This window comes from Podarcis cretensis, assembly GCF_951804945.1.
Source record: "Podarcis cretensis genome assembly, chromosome: 13".
Taxonomy (NCBI): domain Eukaryota; kingdom Metazoa; phylum Chordata; class Lepidosauria; order Squamata; family Lacertidae; genus Podarcis; species Podarcis cretensis.
Genome location: NC_137182.1, coordinates 30,581,663 through 30,600,158, shown reverse-complemented (window position 1 = coordinate 30,600,158; position 18,496 = coordinate 30,581,663). Strand labels below are relative to the sequence as shown.

The 18,496-nt window shown below is 42.4% G+C and overlaps 2 protein-coding genes across 2 annotated transcripts in view; one reads left to right on the top strand and one right to left on the bottom strand.

The window, feature by feature from the left end:
* LOC307200549 (olfactory receptor 5AP2-like) overlaps positions 1-18,496 on the top strand; it is a gene marked incomplete at both ends in the record, with an annotated part of 240,442 nt that overhangs the window by 618 nt on the left and 221,328 nt on the right. The gene's annotated exons all lie outside the window — the stretch shown is intronic.
* Positions 1,839-16,705, bottom strand: LOC307200127 (cytosolic phospholipase A2 gamma-like). The gene is made up of 16 exons (XM_079948517.1): positions 16,662-16,705; positions 15,610-15,829; positions 14,224-14,335; positions 12,894-13,036; positions 12,439-12,641; positions 11,444-11,557; positions 10,438-10,578; positions 10,151-10,204; positions 9,662-9,694; positions 8,714-8,842; positions 7,359-7,484; positions 7,050-7,091; positions 5,252-5,344; positions 4,675-4,829; positions 3,192-3,363; positions 1,839-2,586 (listed from the first exon to the last, which is right to left on the bottom strand). The coding sequence occupies exons 2-16, from the start codon at positions 15,627-15,629 to the stop codon at positions 2,435-2,437; spliced, it is 1,689 nt and encodes a 562-aa protein (XP_079804643.1). The 5' UTR covers positions 15,630-15,829; positions 16,662-16,705; the 3' UTR covers positions 1,839-2,434.

Here is an 18,496-nt window from a genome sequence, read left to right as displayed (position 1 = left end):
CTCACTGTTGTGACCATTTTTTATGGGACACTCATAATTGTGTACATGTTGCCAGAAACCAATGAGCTGGTAGACTTGAACAAAGTCTTTTCTATGGGTTACACTATTCTTACACCTTTGGTGAACCCTCTCATCTACAGTCTGAGGAACCGAGAGGTCAAGGAGTCAATGAGAAGGGTTCTTCATAAGTGTTGGGTACAGCATGGGTTGAATAAAAACTGATTAAAAAGCAAACAAACATTGGGTATTCTGTCCATTCTTTTTGAAATGTTTTGTATGGATATGTTTAAGATAAATTTATGGTTCAAAATTAACTACCACCAGGAGTTCAGTTAGTGGTCTTTGGGAAACTAAATCTTAGCACTTTTGACTGCCCTCCCCGCTTTAAGATTTGAAACTGGGTTTTGGAACTCTTTTCAAAGAGGGACGAGAAAATAGTTTTGTTAATTCCAACTTATGATTCCAGGTAGGCCTTTTTTCCCCTCCAGCCAGAACTCACTGGGACTCAGTTCCAGCACCTCTCATGTGGGCACCATTGCCATTCTAAGAGAACAAAGGAGGTGTTCATAGTGAGTTCCGGCACCTCTTTTTCTAGAAAAATAGCACTGATTCCAGAAATATGAGGTGATTTGATCCTCTCTCCCTGTTAGCCCCCAAATCCCCCTTGCCTTCAGTTGTCATAACAGACAGAATTTCTGATTGTGAGGAGACTTCTAAGAAACTGGTGCAAGGCAGGCAGGTGTAAATTAAGTCAGCATAAAGTTACAGATCCAAACCCAATAGGGCTGTTGCTGCTGCTCTGCTTGACAGAGGGAAAACAATTATTTAAGATTGTTTGCCAGGTAATGTGAATGAGCCAAATGGGCCTAAGATCCAGCCCAAATCCCCACTCTCTGGTCTCTCCCCCACCCCCACCCTTTGGGGGATTTACACCAGCATTGGCTCAGCCAGCTAAGTCCCAATGAGCAAGCAGAGTACCTGTGACTGAGCCAGGGTTGGGAACTTAACCCTAGTTGAACCTCACTGAACCAGGAATCAGCTGGCTGATCCAGAGATCTGCTATCTCTTCAGCTGCTCATCCTGGCAGACCTCACCATAGGATTCTCCCCATAGAAACTCACTTCAGTTAAGTGTTTATATGGCTTTTGAAGGCGAAGCTGTTTAAAAATTAAAAATGAGAAGGAACTGTCAATTTAGCAAGAACTCTGTAGTACTATTCGCTGTGGAAGCCATGGGTGATGATTTTGCTGCCATCCTGTGGTCAATCATGAGATACTTGCCTATTGAATTGTACCAAAAATCAGGGTTCCTTTGCATTGTTTTTGCATCAGCTCAGCAACAGATTGTGTGGATTAGAAACTTTATTTGCATTAGCCACTAGCCATTGCAATCAGATAAAATATACTGGGGATAGAGCTAAATAGTTAGCTATAAAAAATACATTCTTGAGGTTTACATCAATACAAATGGCAGAACTGATACATGATCCTTTAGCCACAGATTGTACATACCACTGCTGGTGGGAGAAACAAGACAGCAATAGATATTTGCTTATTGAAAGTTGGAGTTTTAAAATTCAAATTGAAAAATTCTGTATTTTGGTATAATCAAACTTCTGTATAAGCTCTGTGGAAGCAAACATGAATATTCAAGAAATAGGTCATTTGGAGATTCCAGTTAGGAGACCAACGAAGTGGATTTGGATCAGACTTTAAACCAAAACAGACTTTGACTAGTCTCATCACGAGCACACACAAAATTGCAATGAACAAGAATTCTTCATTCCTTCTGTTTATTATGCATATGGTACACAATTTTTGTTCACCTGGTGCATTAATCAGCAAATTCTTATTGGTACTTAAAACAGAAAAAATATACTTAACAGAAAAATACTTCAACAAGATAATATCTACTTTCCTTCCCATGACAAGTGAGTGAAAAGTATTAAATTTCATAAAGCAAATTATTTCTTTTTATTTTTAAAGTCCATTTTTAAAACCTACTCTCTGTATGCTTTTAAAAACATCAGAAAAGTTTTTGTATGTTATAAATGTCTTTTTGTAATTCATGTTCCCTGTATCCTTGATGACCTGTTGTCATCAATTCTGCTGCAAAACTTTTATTTTTAATAATATGTTTTCTACAAAGAAAAGGTTAGGATTAAGAAAAGTGGAAAAAAGAATACTCTTTATAATACAAAGAAGAATGTGTTTTCAAATGTGAAGCAGCTGAGAAGGAAAAGGCAACATGCATGACAAAACACAATAGCCATGGGGGGGGGGCAAACATTTCTTTAGAAAATATTGTTTCCTACTGGAGACATTAGAAGCATGCTGCAAAGAATCATGTGGTGCTGAGTAGCTCCCACTTAGAAAAGAGGCGGAAGGAAAATGTTGACCAGAACCTCTAAACTCAAAATTGGAATGAAAAGCTGTTAAGGAGCCTGCATGCTTTTCATCGCCTGCAGGATTCTTCCTCTGTTATTCCTCACGTTTGCTTTTGCTGCTTCTAGGAGATTTTTGACCTCCTGCTCCTTGTAAGAAACTTTGAGGGTGGAATATTGTTCTCTCCATTCAGCTACTTTATCTTTAAAAGAAAAAGGATGTACATAAGCAAGTGCCTTGCTATTCACTTGGAAACACTTAGTATAACACTTAACCACACATGTTCTTCAAAGCACCTGTTACATAAACAGATGGGGCAGGAACATGTCCAGCTTATATTATATAAGCTGAGCTATTGACTGTGGAGCTAGTGAGAACTCCAACGTTAATCCCAGCTATCTTAAAAACAAAACAAAAAAACTTGTAAAACTTCAGTAGAACTTGAACATGGAATCTGCCCCCCTCAATTTTATAGGAACATAAGATTCCTGCTGCATCAGACCAAAAGGCCTACCTAGTCCAGCATCTTCCTCCCAGGGCGACCAATTATAACAATTATTGGGTGAGCCAATTTCACAAGGTAGCAATTTGGCCAGAGTTGCCAGATTTATCTTCCAGGGATCAATCAGATCCAAGGAGATCATTAGTCCACAGTAAACAATGAAATTTGTTTTTAATTTTCTGTAATGATCTTTCTAATGCGTAACCTGCCCTGGGACCTTAGAGTGAAGGTCGGACAATAAATGAATTATCAAAAACAATAATAAATGCATGCCCCTTTCTAAGCAATCCCCAAACACAATATACCTTTGCAGTTCACTGTATTGAAGAGCGGGAAATGCATGACAGTTGGAGAATCATGTCCTTGGAAAACGTAGCAGTCATAGGGACTGTCTTTACTCTTGTCCAACTCTGAGACATCAATATCAGGAAAAGGAAGATGATTTTCCTTGCAGTACAGGACTGCTTCTTTGACAGTCTATGACGAGAAGAAAATGCAGGAAAGGAATGTGGAAATTGTTGTCTGAGCAGGACACCCCACTGGTGGTTGCCCAGGAGAAAAATTGTTAGGTATGTAAATTTTCAATATATGGTGCTGCCCCAATACTTCTGTCACCAGGCTCCATTGAAAATGGCTTCTCCATGTGAACCAGTAAGTGACCTCTCCAAACAATGGAACGACTCTTCTTATCTCTGCAGCTGCAATCTCGTGGGTGATGTGTATGCCAGTAGGCAGTTGGATGCATATGTGTGCTCCATCTATTTCCCTCCCACAACCTCAGATGCTGACAACCCATGCTACACCACTGGGGCACCATGGATGATTTGGCTCTGCAGAGAGATGTCACATCTACACAGAAAAGACTTCTGATCTTTCCACTTAAAAAGAAGTAGGTATAGCAACCTTGATCAATGCAGGGCCGCAATGCCACCCACCAGAAAAGGTGAGCGGACATACCAGCAATATCCAGGCACAGCAATTGTCTGTTGTCTAGACTAAAGCACTCTTACTCAAATTCTGGTGACCCATCAGAGGCCCAGTAGCCTTGAGTCACCTGTGTGGCTTATTACACTTTGTTTCTTCTTTCCACACCACTATACCTGCTGTACTAGCCAACTAAAGTGACTTAAAGCAGGGACGAAGGCAGCCTTTCAGATTTCTCTGTCTGGCATTTGCGAATCCACCCCTTTTGCATGTTCTTTTTTAGTCTGGCAAGAATGCTTCCTTAAACTCTGACAATGCTTCTGGCTTGACTAGATGGAGGCTGGAGAAGGATTGTGTGTGTGTGTGTGTGTGTGTGTGTGTGTGTGTGTGTTTATGCGGGTGTGTGCATGTACAGGGGGGGGGACCCTACCATGCAAAGACAAAATTTACCGTATGTTTCTCATTCCACTTTTGCTACTGAATCTGCTCACTTGCCTTTTGGCAAGTGTAGTGTAGTGGTTGTAAAGCATGTGGCCCCTGAAATGTTTTCTAGAAGGGTATTTATCCCCTGAGCTGTTAAAAGAAAAAGAAAAAAACAGTTCACCACCTCATTTAAACTGAAGAAGGGAGGAAGAAACAGGGAGCAGCGTGAATGGGAGAAAGAGAGGTTAGGGATTGACAGGGTAAATCAGGAATTATTCTCCAGCTGAGATATAATGTGCAGTATTCACTTTTTTTCTTGGAGGTGAGTATTACAAGCCTTTGCATCTCATCACCAATCCTGAGCCCAGTGAGCTTTGCTGCCAGGACTGATACTGTAATAAAAAAATGAAATCTCATCATGACCCAACGCAACAAACCTACCTCAAAAGGATTTCCGCTGCTGAAGTCAAAGGAAAGAATGAGTTTCACTTCCCGTTCAGGACGGAGGACAAGCGGATAAGCAGAATTCATGGCTATACCAGCATCGGCCAAACAGAGTTCTTCCTTGCCTGTGAGATTCTTGTCATTAAGGCTGGCTAAGGGGAGAGAGTCGGGTATTACCTTGATAATTTGTTTTCAGGAGTTGTTTCATATGCATGCATTCCCTGCCATCTGGAGAGGTGTCAGGGCAAACTAGACGCAGTGAGTGAAAGCCTCTTGCACAGATTCTGGCCAAGACTATACAACCCCGTCCTCCCCCAATGACCTGGCCAGCCCTATTTCCATTATGTAGTGGCTATTTATTTATTTTTGGCTGCTAAGCAGTCAGGCTAATACTTGCTGGGTCCCCCCCCCCCCCCCCGCTACTCCATTTCTTTCTATTCTGTCCTCCAAGGTTCTTCCCCTCCAAATGTATTTTTGTAAGTTGCTTTGAGACATATTTGTAGAAAGTGATGAACAAATAAATACTAACACCACCATCATTGCAATAATTAATGGTGTGTGTGGTTTTCCTTACAGTATTTGTAAGTATAGTTGGAGATGGTCCCCCATTTCCATTTGAAGAGGCAATAAACAGTTTTTGACAGTATTCTCAGTGTATCCCATATACCTGCAAAATAAAAACTAGATTAGAAATGAACACAATGTCTGAGAATTCTATTATTATTATTATTATTATTATTATTATTAGTTTTAAAACACATTGAAAGCATGTCCCCCCTTCAAGGAATTTGTAATTTACCCCTTAGAGAATTTAAATTCCCATAAGCCCTTCACAAACTACAGTGCTCAGAATTCTTTTGAAAAAAGTGCTTCAAATGTGCTTTAAAGGTATAGCATATAGGCAACCTATATAGTGGCTGCTTCACGCAGCATGTTAGATTATCCCAGTTATATAGAAGGCTACCAGTTGTATAGGTGGTAACTGAAGCTTAGCTACATATTAAATGCACATCAGTGTCCTAGGGATGGGTCCTTGCTTCCTTCTTCAGCCTTATTGCTTAGGACTACACACACATTGGTCATCATGTTACTTTTCCTGAACTCTGCCAGAAGGGGTAGGGATCTCAGTGTATTGTCAGCTATGTTCCTTCACTGACAGGAAATGAAAATGCAGGCATAGAGAGAGAACAGATAAGAGTAGAAGGCAGAGGGGAGGGAGAAGAAGCAGGGAGCAGCCATAACTTGATCCCTGGACACAGGGAAAACAAAAGAGAGAGCCAGAGTGAAAGAATGCAACGTATAGGCTCAGACAGTGAGACAGACACAAAAATACAGGGATTGCCATCTCCAAAATCTCGTAGGATCACGAGAGTGGCCAAGAAACACGAGAAGGACAGGAAGTGAAGGTGGGGGTTTTCCTGTTGGGGGGGAAGGGGGGCGGAGCTCAGTTCCAACAACTGTGCTATCTGAGGATGACGGAGATTAGCCGAGCTCCAACCAGGGCTTTTAAAATTGCCTAATAAATCTGAATAATTAACTGTCGGAGTCATCTTGCGTGTGTGGAAGAGACCCAAGCCTTACATGTATCAAGATTCATTCACCTAACCAAAACACTACACCAGTTGTAGGAGGTTGTGGGACTGCTGATCCCTGTGGTAAGTGTATCATGTAGCCCAGCTTTATGGGTGAAAAATGGGAAGGGTGACACCTAGTCCTATTATGAAGCCAATATGGTGTATAATAGGTAAAGGTAAAGGGGCCCCTGGCCATTAGGTCCAGTCGTGACCAACTCTGGGGTTGCGGCACTCATCTCGCTTTATTGGCCAAGGGAGCCAGCGTACAGCTTCCGGGTCATGTGGCCAGCATGACTAAGCCACTTCTGGCGAACCAGAGCAGCACACGGAAACACTGTTTACCTTCCCGCCGGAGCAGTACCTATTTATCTACTTGCACTTTGATGTGTTTTCAAACTGCTAGGTTGGCAGGAGCAGGGACCGTGCAACAGGAGCTCACCCTGTTGCGGGGATTCAAACTGCCAACCTTCTGATTGGCAAGTCCTAGGCTCTGTGGTTTAACCCACAGCACCACCCGTGTCCCATGGTGTATAATACATACTGATAAATGTGTATCATTCAATGATATTTTGATTATTTTTATTGTACATGGCATTAATAATTTAATGAGTTGGTGGTTTATAAAGGCCCTTATAAATAATTATTAATAAAATTAAAAGTGAATGGATATAAAACCATCTGTATACCTTATAATCTCATTTTCATATCTGCAGATTCTCATCACAAACCTTTGTGATATACAAATAATTTGCAAAATGTTGGTTTGAAAATGATGTATAAAATGTGTGAATTACTTACTTCTCTTTGTTTCTTCGTGATGTGTGAATGGAGATGTCCTAGCTGTCAAAAGCAAAGCATCATAGCATTGAGACTAAGGGATAAAATGCAATAAAACAGGTGCACTATAAGACATCTAAACTGTAAGATGGTTACAATATGCTTCTTGTAAATGGAGCAGAAGTTGATTAGGGTTCCAGTCCTTCACATTTATGTAGGATCAAACTCCATTGAACACAGTGGGGCTTATTTTTGAATAAAAATGTGCATATCTAAGATTGCTCTATAAGAGAGTTCTTTGGAAGTTTTGGAATTCATAGCTACACTTACCTGCAAATTCTTGAGTAAACATGTCAGCCAGGGTCAAAAACTGTGCCACTCTTCCAGGCTTGTCTAGAGTGTTGTGTTTGTCCTTCAGTAAACTGAGGAAGTTGTAGGTGTTGCTGCCTACTTGATCTATCAAAGAACACAAGATGAGACTGGAATAATGAAAAAGCATATCCATCTGGTCTAACCAGATTAAAATTAAGTTTCACAAAACTAAAACCTTTGTAACACTTGTATTTCACATTTTTGAGATTTCAGCCTTCATTCTCAAATACTCCTCCTCCAATTATATTTGGAGGAATTCCAGTATAGGGAAGGATTGCACTGCCACCTGAAGTGAAGGCACAAGACAGTCATATGGTATCAGGGGTACCAACCTGAATAAAATATTGAGGGGGGCCAAGTAAGCCCCACACCACATAACTGATCACATGAATGGCAATTGATCATTTGAATGGCAATGTCCATAAAATTTGGGGAGGGTGGCCCCCTCAAAAAAAATTTGAGGGGTGAAGCCCCCTTGGTCCCTTGGAATTGGTTCCAAAGTATACTACAAATATGTCTCAACTTTATCGTTTAACCTATAGAGGAGGGATAGGGAGTCAGCAGCCTTCCAAATATTGTTGGATTCTTACTCCTATGATCCCTGGCCAGTCTGCCTGAGGCTTTGAGGAGCTGGGGTCCAACACCATCTGGAGGACCATAGTTTCACCACTTTGGTAATACAGTGATCAAACTTACTAAAGACTCAGCTACCTGTAGGCAACTCCTCCCTCTGTGTTCTCACATGGCAATGCCACCCAGCAATGGGCCTGATGTGGCTTTTCTATTGGCAACTTACCATGAAGATGAACAGGGGGACTCCTCTAAATCCCCGCCTCACACGCACATACATAGATGACAGCACTTGGCAGAACAATGGTCCCAGGTCCCAAGAGCACCTGTCAACACATACCCTCTTGAGCTGGGTGGCAATGCAAGGTTGGCTACTCAAGAACCCCCTACTTAATTGGTGCCTACAGCAAACCTTGCAGGGAAACATATTCTTTGCCTGCACGGTTTGAAATTAAATTACACAGACCGAGGGAAATGCTTCACCTGACACCGTGGCATTGCCAAGTGATTGTCAGGTGGTTGCCCCTGCCCACCTGCCAAAGTGTCCCTTGAGTGTCGAAGGAGATCTGAATCTAGCTGGTTGGTAAGATTCAATTCTCCATCATTGATTTAAGTCATGGGTACAATTTGCTGCCATAATCATAGTCCTAATCACACACATGATACACTTTGAAGGGGTTGCTGGGAGCATGAAGACGTGTGTAGGAAAAATAGACACCAGTGATTCCTCAGCTTCCTCTTACCTTTAAGAAGTTCCATGATGGTTGTGATGTTTTCATCCTGATGTTCATGTGTCGTCCCTTCCATGGCATGAATCAGGAGCTTTATTGCATGTGAAGCAGCCTGACAATATATACAGTGACAACTGGAAGCTTCAAAAAGAGCAACAAGAAAGGAATAAAGCTTACAAATAGGGAATCAGTGGTTGGATTATTCCAAAAGTTAGGATGCAACATATTGTAGGGAATGTGACAGTGCTGATAAAAATGGGCAGGGCAGGCCAGGCTTCAAAATACAGAGAGAATAACATGCTAAATGAGATATGCCTGATTTATTGGATCATCCCTGAAATCCCCCCCCCCACACACACATATGCTGGCTCTAGTCAAGAAGCCCCAGCTCCTAGATGTCCCATCCTTATGTCACTGCTGGAATAAATGTATTTCCTATAAGATAGGTGAGCCATGACATCATTGACAGATGTCTACCTTGGGAAGGAAACGTAGCAATAAAAAACACCTCAATTCCAAAAGTTCTGCAAATGCACCTTAAATCCATTTCTTTATGCAACCTTTTCTAACTATCCTCCTCTAAACCTTTGATAGCTATGGGAAATGCAGAACTTGTCAGGGTTTCTATAGTATTGGATAACCCTTGCTGAAACACAGCCATAAGTTAAATGCAAACCTGCTTTTTCATAATACTTCAGGAGACAGCAATACTTATCTTCCAGCCCAACAAATCTTTCCTGATAACAGAATGTTTTCCTAACTTAAATAGTGGCTAAAGCTGCTTCCACACAGGCTGACCTTCCTACCTTTGACCCTTTTTTCTGAAACTACTTTCCATTTTGTGTAGAGCAAACATGTGCATATAGGTTTGCAAAATTCCTGAATAAAGAAGGCATCAACAGATGTATCCTTTTGAGATGGACTGATGGCAAAAAAATTCAAGCAATGTCAAGGACTTACCTGAAGCTTGTTCTCCCAGGTGTTTGATATAATCTGAAAATGTGAGAAGTACATTATATTTCCATAGCTATAGGAATATTCTATTAGATGGGGAATCTCTGTTCCTCCAGATGTTAATTGGGCTGCATTTTCCATTATCCATAATCATTGGCTATGCTAGCTGGGGCCCACAGGATTCCTATCCCTGTGGCAGAGAGAAGAATTGTGGTCAGGGTGAAGTGGACCAGAGGAGCAGGGGACCATGTAACCAACCACTCCCCTCAAAAAAAATGTTGCTGTGTACTAGTACAAGTTGTCAAGTGTTGGCAAATTAAGTGAGGGCAGTCTGGCCGCAGTAGCATGTTAGTGTTGTAAGGACATAGAAGGCCAGAGGATTTTCTTCAGAGCTCCAAGCAAGCTACGCAACTACTTCCAAGTGTGCACACATGGGCTGTGCCTTTCGAATCCATACCAGGAAGGAACTTTCCCTAGCTGGGTCCAATACAAAACCTTCTATTTCCTTGACGTCTTCTTTGCGATCTGCAAATGAACTTCCCCATAAGCCTGAAAGAGAAGGAAGGAAATGGAAATGACATTTTCTAGGAAATTTACTGGATAGTGCTATGTTTAGTGGCATACATTAATCCTAATTGTATGCCACTAAACATAGCAGAGGGAACATGCTCGGTTCAGTGCGGGAAGGTGGGGAATCACTGAGCATGTAAACTAGTCTGATGTTTGGATACTGCATGAATCTGTCGTGTTGCTGCCTCTTCCCCCTGTCAAGTCAGCAGTACCTCTCAAGTAAGAAATGCTTTTTTCATTCTTCAGTATTCTCAGCACACCATTCTCAAATGTGCTGCCCAACAGCCTCATGTCAACAAATGCACCAGGGTGAAAGAATCCAGCATCATGGGGTGTGAATTCAAACCAGATACCTTAAAAAAAAAATGAAAATCAGTATCAGTATCAGTATTTGTGGGAAACAATTGCTTACACACATAGACTTCTTTTGCTGTATCAGCTTCTGTATTTGTCATGTTTCTTTTTGACGTCTCACAAACTATTGTTTATAGAAATGTCTATATAGTTAATTGGCTGGCTATGTTCTGTCTCCATTCTGTCTTAAGCATATGCGGCGCCGGGGTGCTAAGATCCACCCAGTGCCCCCCCTCCCAGCTTGCCCAGTCCCAGGAATGCAGGAGGGTAGAGCCAGCCGGCCGCCTCAGTGTCTCACTGGCTCGGTCACCCCTGAACCCATGGCGCAGAGCTGCCCGCAGCAGAAGAGCCTGCCGTGGTACCCCGACCAATGGGCAGGCTTTTCCCAGACTCAATTCTCGGGTCCTGGACTCTTGGCCTGGAGCTTCTGAGAGCCTGGAGCCCGGGTGCCCCACACCCCTAGTGCCTATGGGTAAGACTTGGAGGCATCTGTTCAGCCTCTGTGAGAACAGGATGCTGTTCCAGGTAGTCCTTTGATCTGTTGCAGAAGGACTCATCTAATGTTCTTATGTTAGTTCAGCCCACTGTCTGTCAATTGCATTGATCCAAGGGCAGTCTCCAATAACAGTTGCACATGCTCCTTGGATAAGTTTAACACGCATAAAGATTATTGTTGGAAGAGTATAACAGTTGGGTTATAGGCTATGTTAATTAGGCTCCAAGGAGACCCAATGGACAGTGATTTCAAGCACAGAGAAGACCCACGAACATATGGATAAGATCCAAGCCCTTTTAAGTTGTATTGATTTCAAAGGCATCACGGGAAACGGCCATATATAGTTGCTGATTTGTTTTGTTTCTTACCTGGATGGGTTTTACTGGTGTCATCTAATTTGTTTGAATCCACCGCTGCATAGATGGGGTAAGGAACTGCCCCATTAAAAGAGACCATCCTTTCCTTGGACAAATGACCATGATCTAGCTGTAGAGAAAGGGACTCATTAGTGAGGGAGAATATCGTCCCAATACAAATAACAGCTTCAGAGAAGGGATTTTTCCCAGTTCCAAGCAAGGAAGGCATTTGTTAAGTTCCTCCTCTGTATCTGCTGCGATTTTGGTAAGTTATAAGCCCTGCCAGCTGATGCTATTTGCATTTAACAATAAACAAATAACATCTTGAAAGCAAATACATTTTTTATCTCATGTGTAGCTTGACATGCTCAGTTGGTGAGAGCTAGCAGGATTATAGCCTGAGATAAGTTGCTATTCCTACTGAGTATGTCACATTTAGAACAGCAAAACTGATCACTTGGGTACTTCTGCTATGTACCAAGATGAATCAAAAGGCTCTGGACTACCATAGTTTTTATACTGTATTTTATGCTGCTTCTATGTTGTATTACAATTAAGTGTTTTAAATTTGTTGTTAGCCGCCCTGAGCCCATTTTTTTGAACCAGTAAGGGCGGGGTATAAATAAAAAATTATTATTATTATTATTATTATTATTATTATTACAGTACAAATATACGTTGCTTGCCATTTTTGGTGGAATGATAGAAAATCTCTACAAGGCTTCCTGTAGGCAGTGCCTTGCTGACAAGCTGCACTATAAACTGCATCTGGATCTTCCTGCAGCCTCTAAATCAGTTTACTATGTGATCTGGAAGTGGTTGTGTTGCAATTGTGGTTTCTTGGTGGAGAAGAAGGAACAGGGGATGTACAAAAAGAGTTGGGTTGTGGCATAGGTGTGTATGTTTTTTAAAAAGCATATACAATGCTTTTCAAGTCTCCCCCCCCCCCCGGGGAAAAAAACAATTCTGTGCAACCACAAAGTATCTGTGGAAAGGAGGTAGTATACTTGCCTCATGCAACATTGCATAGAGAACGACACTGCCCCAGAAATCGGTTAAGGAGTATGTCTTCTCTTTACTTGGTTCTACAAGGGCATCCAGGGATTTGCTGGGATCCCATGATTGATTTACAAGATTGTCACACATCTTTGCTTCCAAAATAGGAAGCTTTCCCAGCCATTCCTCATGTTCATAGATGAATGACATACACCTTGGAGAAAAGGCAAAGCATCGTGAACAAAGCTTTGAAGAAAGACTTTTCCTGTAGGAACATTGCCAATCACTGTAGATAATGCTGAGATGGATACAGCAAAGGCCTGAATCAATATAATACAATTTAGCATGTTCCTGCATTGGACAGAGCTTTCTTTATCAAATCCTTTAGCCATTAGAGACAACCTAGGTTCCAACTTCTTCAAATGGTTATACCAGTCATCACTGAATATAGTTTATGTCCACTTACCAGGTAGAACCTGATACTCCACAGAGATACATCACAGCACCCAACAAATCCTCTTTCTGAAGTTCTCCCAGAACCCCTTGAAGTGCAATCATGGCCCGCAACCCTCCACCAGATCCTAACAGGGCAACATTAGGAACAGAACTCTAGGGAAACGGGGAAAGACAAATAACTGTCATATTTTGAAATATGTAATCACAAATACTTTTTACAATGTAACACCAAGCGGTGAAGCTAGAAACAGATGGTGCATGGTAGCAGAAGACATGGTACTATATTGATGCTTTCCTAACCTGCTGTTTAACAGGAGGTAGAGTGGGAGGGGCAAGCTGGCTGCAAGATCCACCCCTCTCTAGCCACCTGTAAGCAAAAGCAATTTGATCAACAGGGAGTCAGGAGACTGCTGCCATCCCAACCTGTTGTCTGCTACTGGTGAAGTTAAGTTCTGCAGGGAACAATATATTCTCTTCCTTCATAAAATATTGATTGATTTTGTAGCTGTTGGAAGAACAATGGGAAATCAATTGCTGTTAGTTATTGCAATTTAAGCTTCCGTAACTCAACTTTACTGTATCCCTAATTTCCTCTCCGAATTCTGCTTCCCGCCATCTTCTCTCCCAGCCTCCCACGTTTTATTTTTATTTTTTTATAAAAAAATTTATTAGGTTTTCACATTTTATACACACACACACAACAAAAACAAAAACAAAAACAAAACATATATAATTTCATACTCTTACTTTCTTTACCCTCTTTCCTTGACTTCCCCCCACCCCCTCTTCATACATCCCAATTCCAATAATTAATTCAGCAAGTTCTTATCTCTCATCTTTAACATATTATTATTATTTTTAAAACTTAACTCTTTTTACTTGTCCACATTTAACTTATCCAATTCTCTTATAAACATTAAATCTTTTTTCTAAGGTCGACCTAATTTCCCTCCCACGAATTTCTCCCTTTATATTTTAATTAATTATATGTCATAATGGCCAAATACAAAAATCATAAAAATTTAAAATTCTGTTCTCCCCTCCCTCCCTACCCCGGTTTCCATCCCTTATGTCCACAGAAACAGCCTCCCACGTTTTAGCCACCCACCCACTCATTTTGCCTTTTGTCTATTCATTTTTTCAAGCACCTTTGCCTTGGTCATTTGCCTGCTTTGTCCATTTAGAGCACCTGAGCAGCTCAGCCAATGACAGGCTGCCCCCTTTCCCAAAAATATCAGGGCTTTATGTACATCACTGCCAGAGATTGTGTCGCTATTACCCAAAGTGTGAGCACCGCCGCATCCCTTAAGCATATTGCAATATAGACCATGAAACTTTACCATGGCGGTGTTGACCCCAAGCTTCAGAAAAGAATTGTGCACTTTGATTTTTCTTCTGCCAACAGCTGTTTTTTCTTCATCAGATACATCTCTGGAAATCCGGATCACATCACTAGTTTAAGAATAAAAGTCAACCATTTCAAAGTTGCTCATTCAAGTGGGAGTCTCTACCCCAGTCATCTGTGGAGCACATGCAGACAACCCGCCATTTTGTGCTTCAAGTTTCATAGAAACATAAAGTCCACTCACCCCTTCCAGGTGACATGAAGATTGTGGCCCCATGCCAACCCTGCCTCCATCCTCATTCCCACAACTTGGTCTCTGGCTGCAGCGGCTGTCAGGAGGGGCTACAGCCTCTCCCCCCAGCTGCAAAATTCAAATTTGCTTGTCTGCAATTTTGGACCAATCATGGGTTGGCTTGAGAGTATGGCCATAGAGGGTTACACTCATGGAGTCTTCACTCAGGTCCACTCCCCAGGGATAAAAACCTTTGCCCAGGACTACAGTCGGCATCAAAGTTGGAGAAATAGTCACACTACCAGTGAATTTGTTGGTCCTGCCCAGCTTCTAGCCCCCTACAGCGCCACTGAGTAACCATGTGGGGGAGAAAGTCACTGCTTTGGTGCTGATATCAGGGTGTGTGGGGGGTTTTGGGGGGGGAGCATGGGTGGGATAGCACAGTGCGAGTGATGCCACCACCACCCAAATGAGGGTAGAGTAGGGTAGATGGGAGCTGAACTTGGCTCACATTCAAAAGTGGCACCACCATCTGCTTCTGAAAGAATGGTGTGGCTAGGTCAGCCTGGGGAGCGACCTCTATGACCTTTTGGGCAGTGCACAGCCTGGCTGGCTGCTGACAGGCATGCACCCCCATCCTTCATGATTACTTCTGAGTAGGCTTACCTGGCACGATCTCCACTACTACCAGATAAGCCAGCAAGTGTGTGAGGGCAAGATTGCAGGTGCATCAGCACTGCTGTTGCAGGGGTGGTGGTAACTGGTAGCAAGTACTGAGAAGGCTGCTGAACATTGGTGGGGAAGCTGAGAGCAATCTTCCCAGGGGCCCTGCAAAATCTGGAGCTGGGCCTGTTTAAAAGCACACTCCTTGGACACCAGCAAGAGCATGTTTCAAGCTACTTTCTGAGACAGCTGTATATTTTTCATGTCCCCCAGTATTTACAAGAGTGTCAGGCAAAGTTAGTGGACCCTTCTGCTACATCTCATGCTAGAGAACAGTTCTGAAGTTAGGAAACATTTCTGCAGTCCTACAGGGTTTCCCCTTTGTTTTTCACAAAGGCAGCCCTCAGTTTCTTCACACAACCATCGGTTTTGCAAGAACAGTTCTGGTAATCGTTAGTTAGCAAACAACATCTGGATAAATATTACCTTTGGTTTGACCCAGGCATACATAACCTGTGACCTTTCGAGCTGAGTGAAGTTCAATAGACATGCTTGACAGTTCAGAAAGGCTATATTGGCTGCCTGTGTGGGGCTGCAGAAAGGGGATTTAAGCACTCAGAAGTCCACATTACAGTACTTGAGGAAGCACCATAGCTCAGTAACAGAGCATCTGCATCTCCTGCATATGTAGCATCTCCTGAAAGGGCTGGGAAAGAGAACCCTCTCTAAAAAGTCTGGAGAATCACAAGTTGGTCAGTGCAGATTAAATGTGGAGGCTCCTCAGCTGTCGAAATCTCGGGCGAGGGGGGGGCTTACAAATTATCTCCTAATGCATTTTTTGTTTACCAAGCAACAATTTTAATAAACCAATTTCAATATCAAATTAATATTATTTTGATCTGTTGTCATGGGGGCCCCTAAATGTTCTGCCTATCTGGCACTGCACTAAGCTAGATGGACAAATGGTTTGACTCAGTAGGAGGCAATTTGCTATGTTCCTATCACTGACTGGTGAGCAGTGTTTTGCTTGATGGGACCCACATTGTATTAGCCATGCACCATCCACTGTTACACAGTTTCCCGCTTCAAATGTTAGTGCATGCATAATGAAAGCAGGAGGCTCCAACCCAAATATATGCAGGTCCACTGCAGAGCCAGAAAAAAATCCCCACATACACAAACCATGCATACAGCTGAATGCGCAGAGGAAGTACTCTCTGACCGATGGCATGCATGAGTAGAGCCAGTTCAGAGGAGCATTCATGCCATCTGATCGTGCCCCTGACATCCTGTGGGCTCCCCAGTATCAGCACCCATCCTCAGTGGGATCACCAGGAGTGGTGGAAGCCAAGCAGAAGTGCTACGAGCTGCAAGGGAGGGAGGCTATCATCTACCCAGCTTTCTCTGCTTCCCAAGCAGACCTTTTCTTGCAGCTCTTCACTGCAAGGTAAACTGCAACCGGTGGGCCCAAACCAGACAATATGTCAACACTGACTGACCTTCAGCACCTCCAATGAATTTGAACTGTTTTGCCTTACCTTGGTTTAAGAGACAAGCTTTCTCCATTAATAGCCTCATTTTCCTTTAATAAAGGAAGAAACAGAAAGAAAATGTGAGTCTATAATGTTTCAAAAACGGGGTGTGGGACATCAGGTCCTGAGGCCTCAATGTGGCTCCCCAGGCCTCTCCCTTGACCCCAAGCTACACCCCACTCCTTAGCCACCCTTGGTCTTCAGACACACCCCTCACTGCCCTCCTTCAGGTGGTTATTGCCTTACTGGGCTGTGTCATTAACTCTGATAAGGCCTCTCGCTTGCCTGGAGGACGGAGAGGGGTTGTGTGCAGAAACGAGCCACTGTACAAAGGCACAAATTGAAATACGTTGATATTTTGTCTCTGGCCCTACCTACCACTGTCTTGTGGCCCCCAGAAAGTTACCTCAGAAGAAATGTGGCTTCAGGTCCCGTCCCCCCCAATATACTTAGTTTCACCAATCCTTCTTGTGCATTGACAGTGCCATGTTGATTTCTTCAGGATTGACATCCTGCTAATGAATTTGCTGTTGTAATATAGGATTGGTTGTTGCTTTTCTCTCTCCTTTCTTGGTCCGCTACCCAGGTTTTGCTCACTTGCTTTGTATTTCATTGTTTCACATAAAATATGATTTCATGTTTTTTGAGGTCTCTAACAATTCACCTGATTTGGAAAACAAGAGGGAGAGGAGAATGTTCCATAATGGATAGATTTCTTACCATTTCTCTTCCTGCTTTGTTTATTGGGTAACCCACAGATTTCAGTGTTTTCTGTGACAAAGAAACAATTTCACAAAGTATTCAGCATTTGTCTTACAGGATGTTTTCAGATGACCAATTTATTGAACATTCATACTCATTTGTTTTCATGGAAGTTAGACCATGGATTTGCACTGACTTGTTTCCTCATTAATTTAGAGGAGTCCACACGACATCTTCCTCCTCCCATTGTTGTCCCATACCTTTCCCCCTTTAACTGCAGACATTTTTGCTCCATGGAAACTTCCAAAATGGCTAGGTAATGCACACTTATCATTAGGACAGGGGTGGTGGTGGTGGTTTTGCCCTGATTTTCTTTTGGCAGCTCTTACTTCCCTTTATTTTACCTTAGTCAGTCATCATGTAAATTTCGAGCAAGGGGCTGCTTCTGAAGGCTTTTGCTCTGATCTTCTGATTTACGCTAAACTAATCAAGAGTTGAAATGACTATTGCACACAAATTATTGTTTATATAAAAGGAAAATGGAAGATAGAGAAGGGGATTCAAGTCAGCTGCTTTTTAGCCATTGCCAAAGCTTGGAAAGTGAAAAGGGAGGTAAATGTCCTTCTGGGCTCTGCAACCAATAAAGAACTGTTAATTTAAAGCTTCTCTCCTCCTGCTGCCTAAAAAAAAAGTGAACTAATTGAGTTTAGTATGTGAATGGGTCCTTCTTTCATTTATTAGCAAGCTGAAAAATTGCTGCAAGAAAACATGGGGACTAGAAGCAGGAGGACGGGTGTATGGGTTAGCTGGTAGTTGGAGATAAAAATATGATGGAAATAAACTGTTAAAATGTCTCTTGCTGGTGACCCATCTTCCACTTCTACTCAAATGGCTGAGAAGCAGCTGGTCACAAGAAGTGGGAGGGAGGGAAAAGGACATGAGGCTGGAAATGGGGAAGGGTATGGATCTGGAAAAAGGAGCAGCAGTAGTCACCCACCCATATCACCCCAGCCCTAAAACCTTTGGGATGATTGTGTAGAAATAAAATGATGTTGCAGCTGCTACCAAAGCAACCGTATTTCTCAGCCTCAGTATTTTATTAGGAGAATCTTGCAAAAATGTACACTTTAGTCAAAACA

Bases quoted from the DNA above. Each gene is read 5' to 3' on its own strand.
- LOC307200127 (XM_079948517.1), bottom strand. From the start codon at position 15,629: ATGCCTGGGTCAAACCAAAG. The intron at 11,558-12,438 runs GTATACTACCTC...CTCTACAGCTAG, and splicing joins TGCAATGTTGCATGAGGCAA to ATCATGGTCATTTGTCCAAG. The intron at 4,830-5,251 runs GTAAGGAAAACC...CTCTCCCCTTAG, and splicing joins CAACTATACTTACAAATACT to CCAGCCTTAATGACAAGAAT.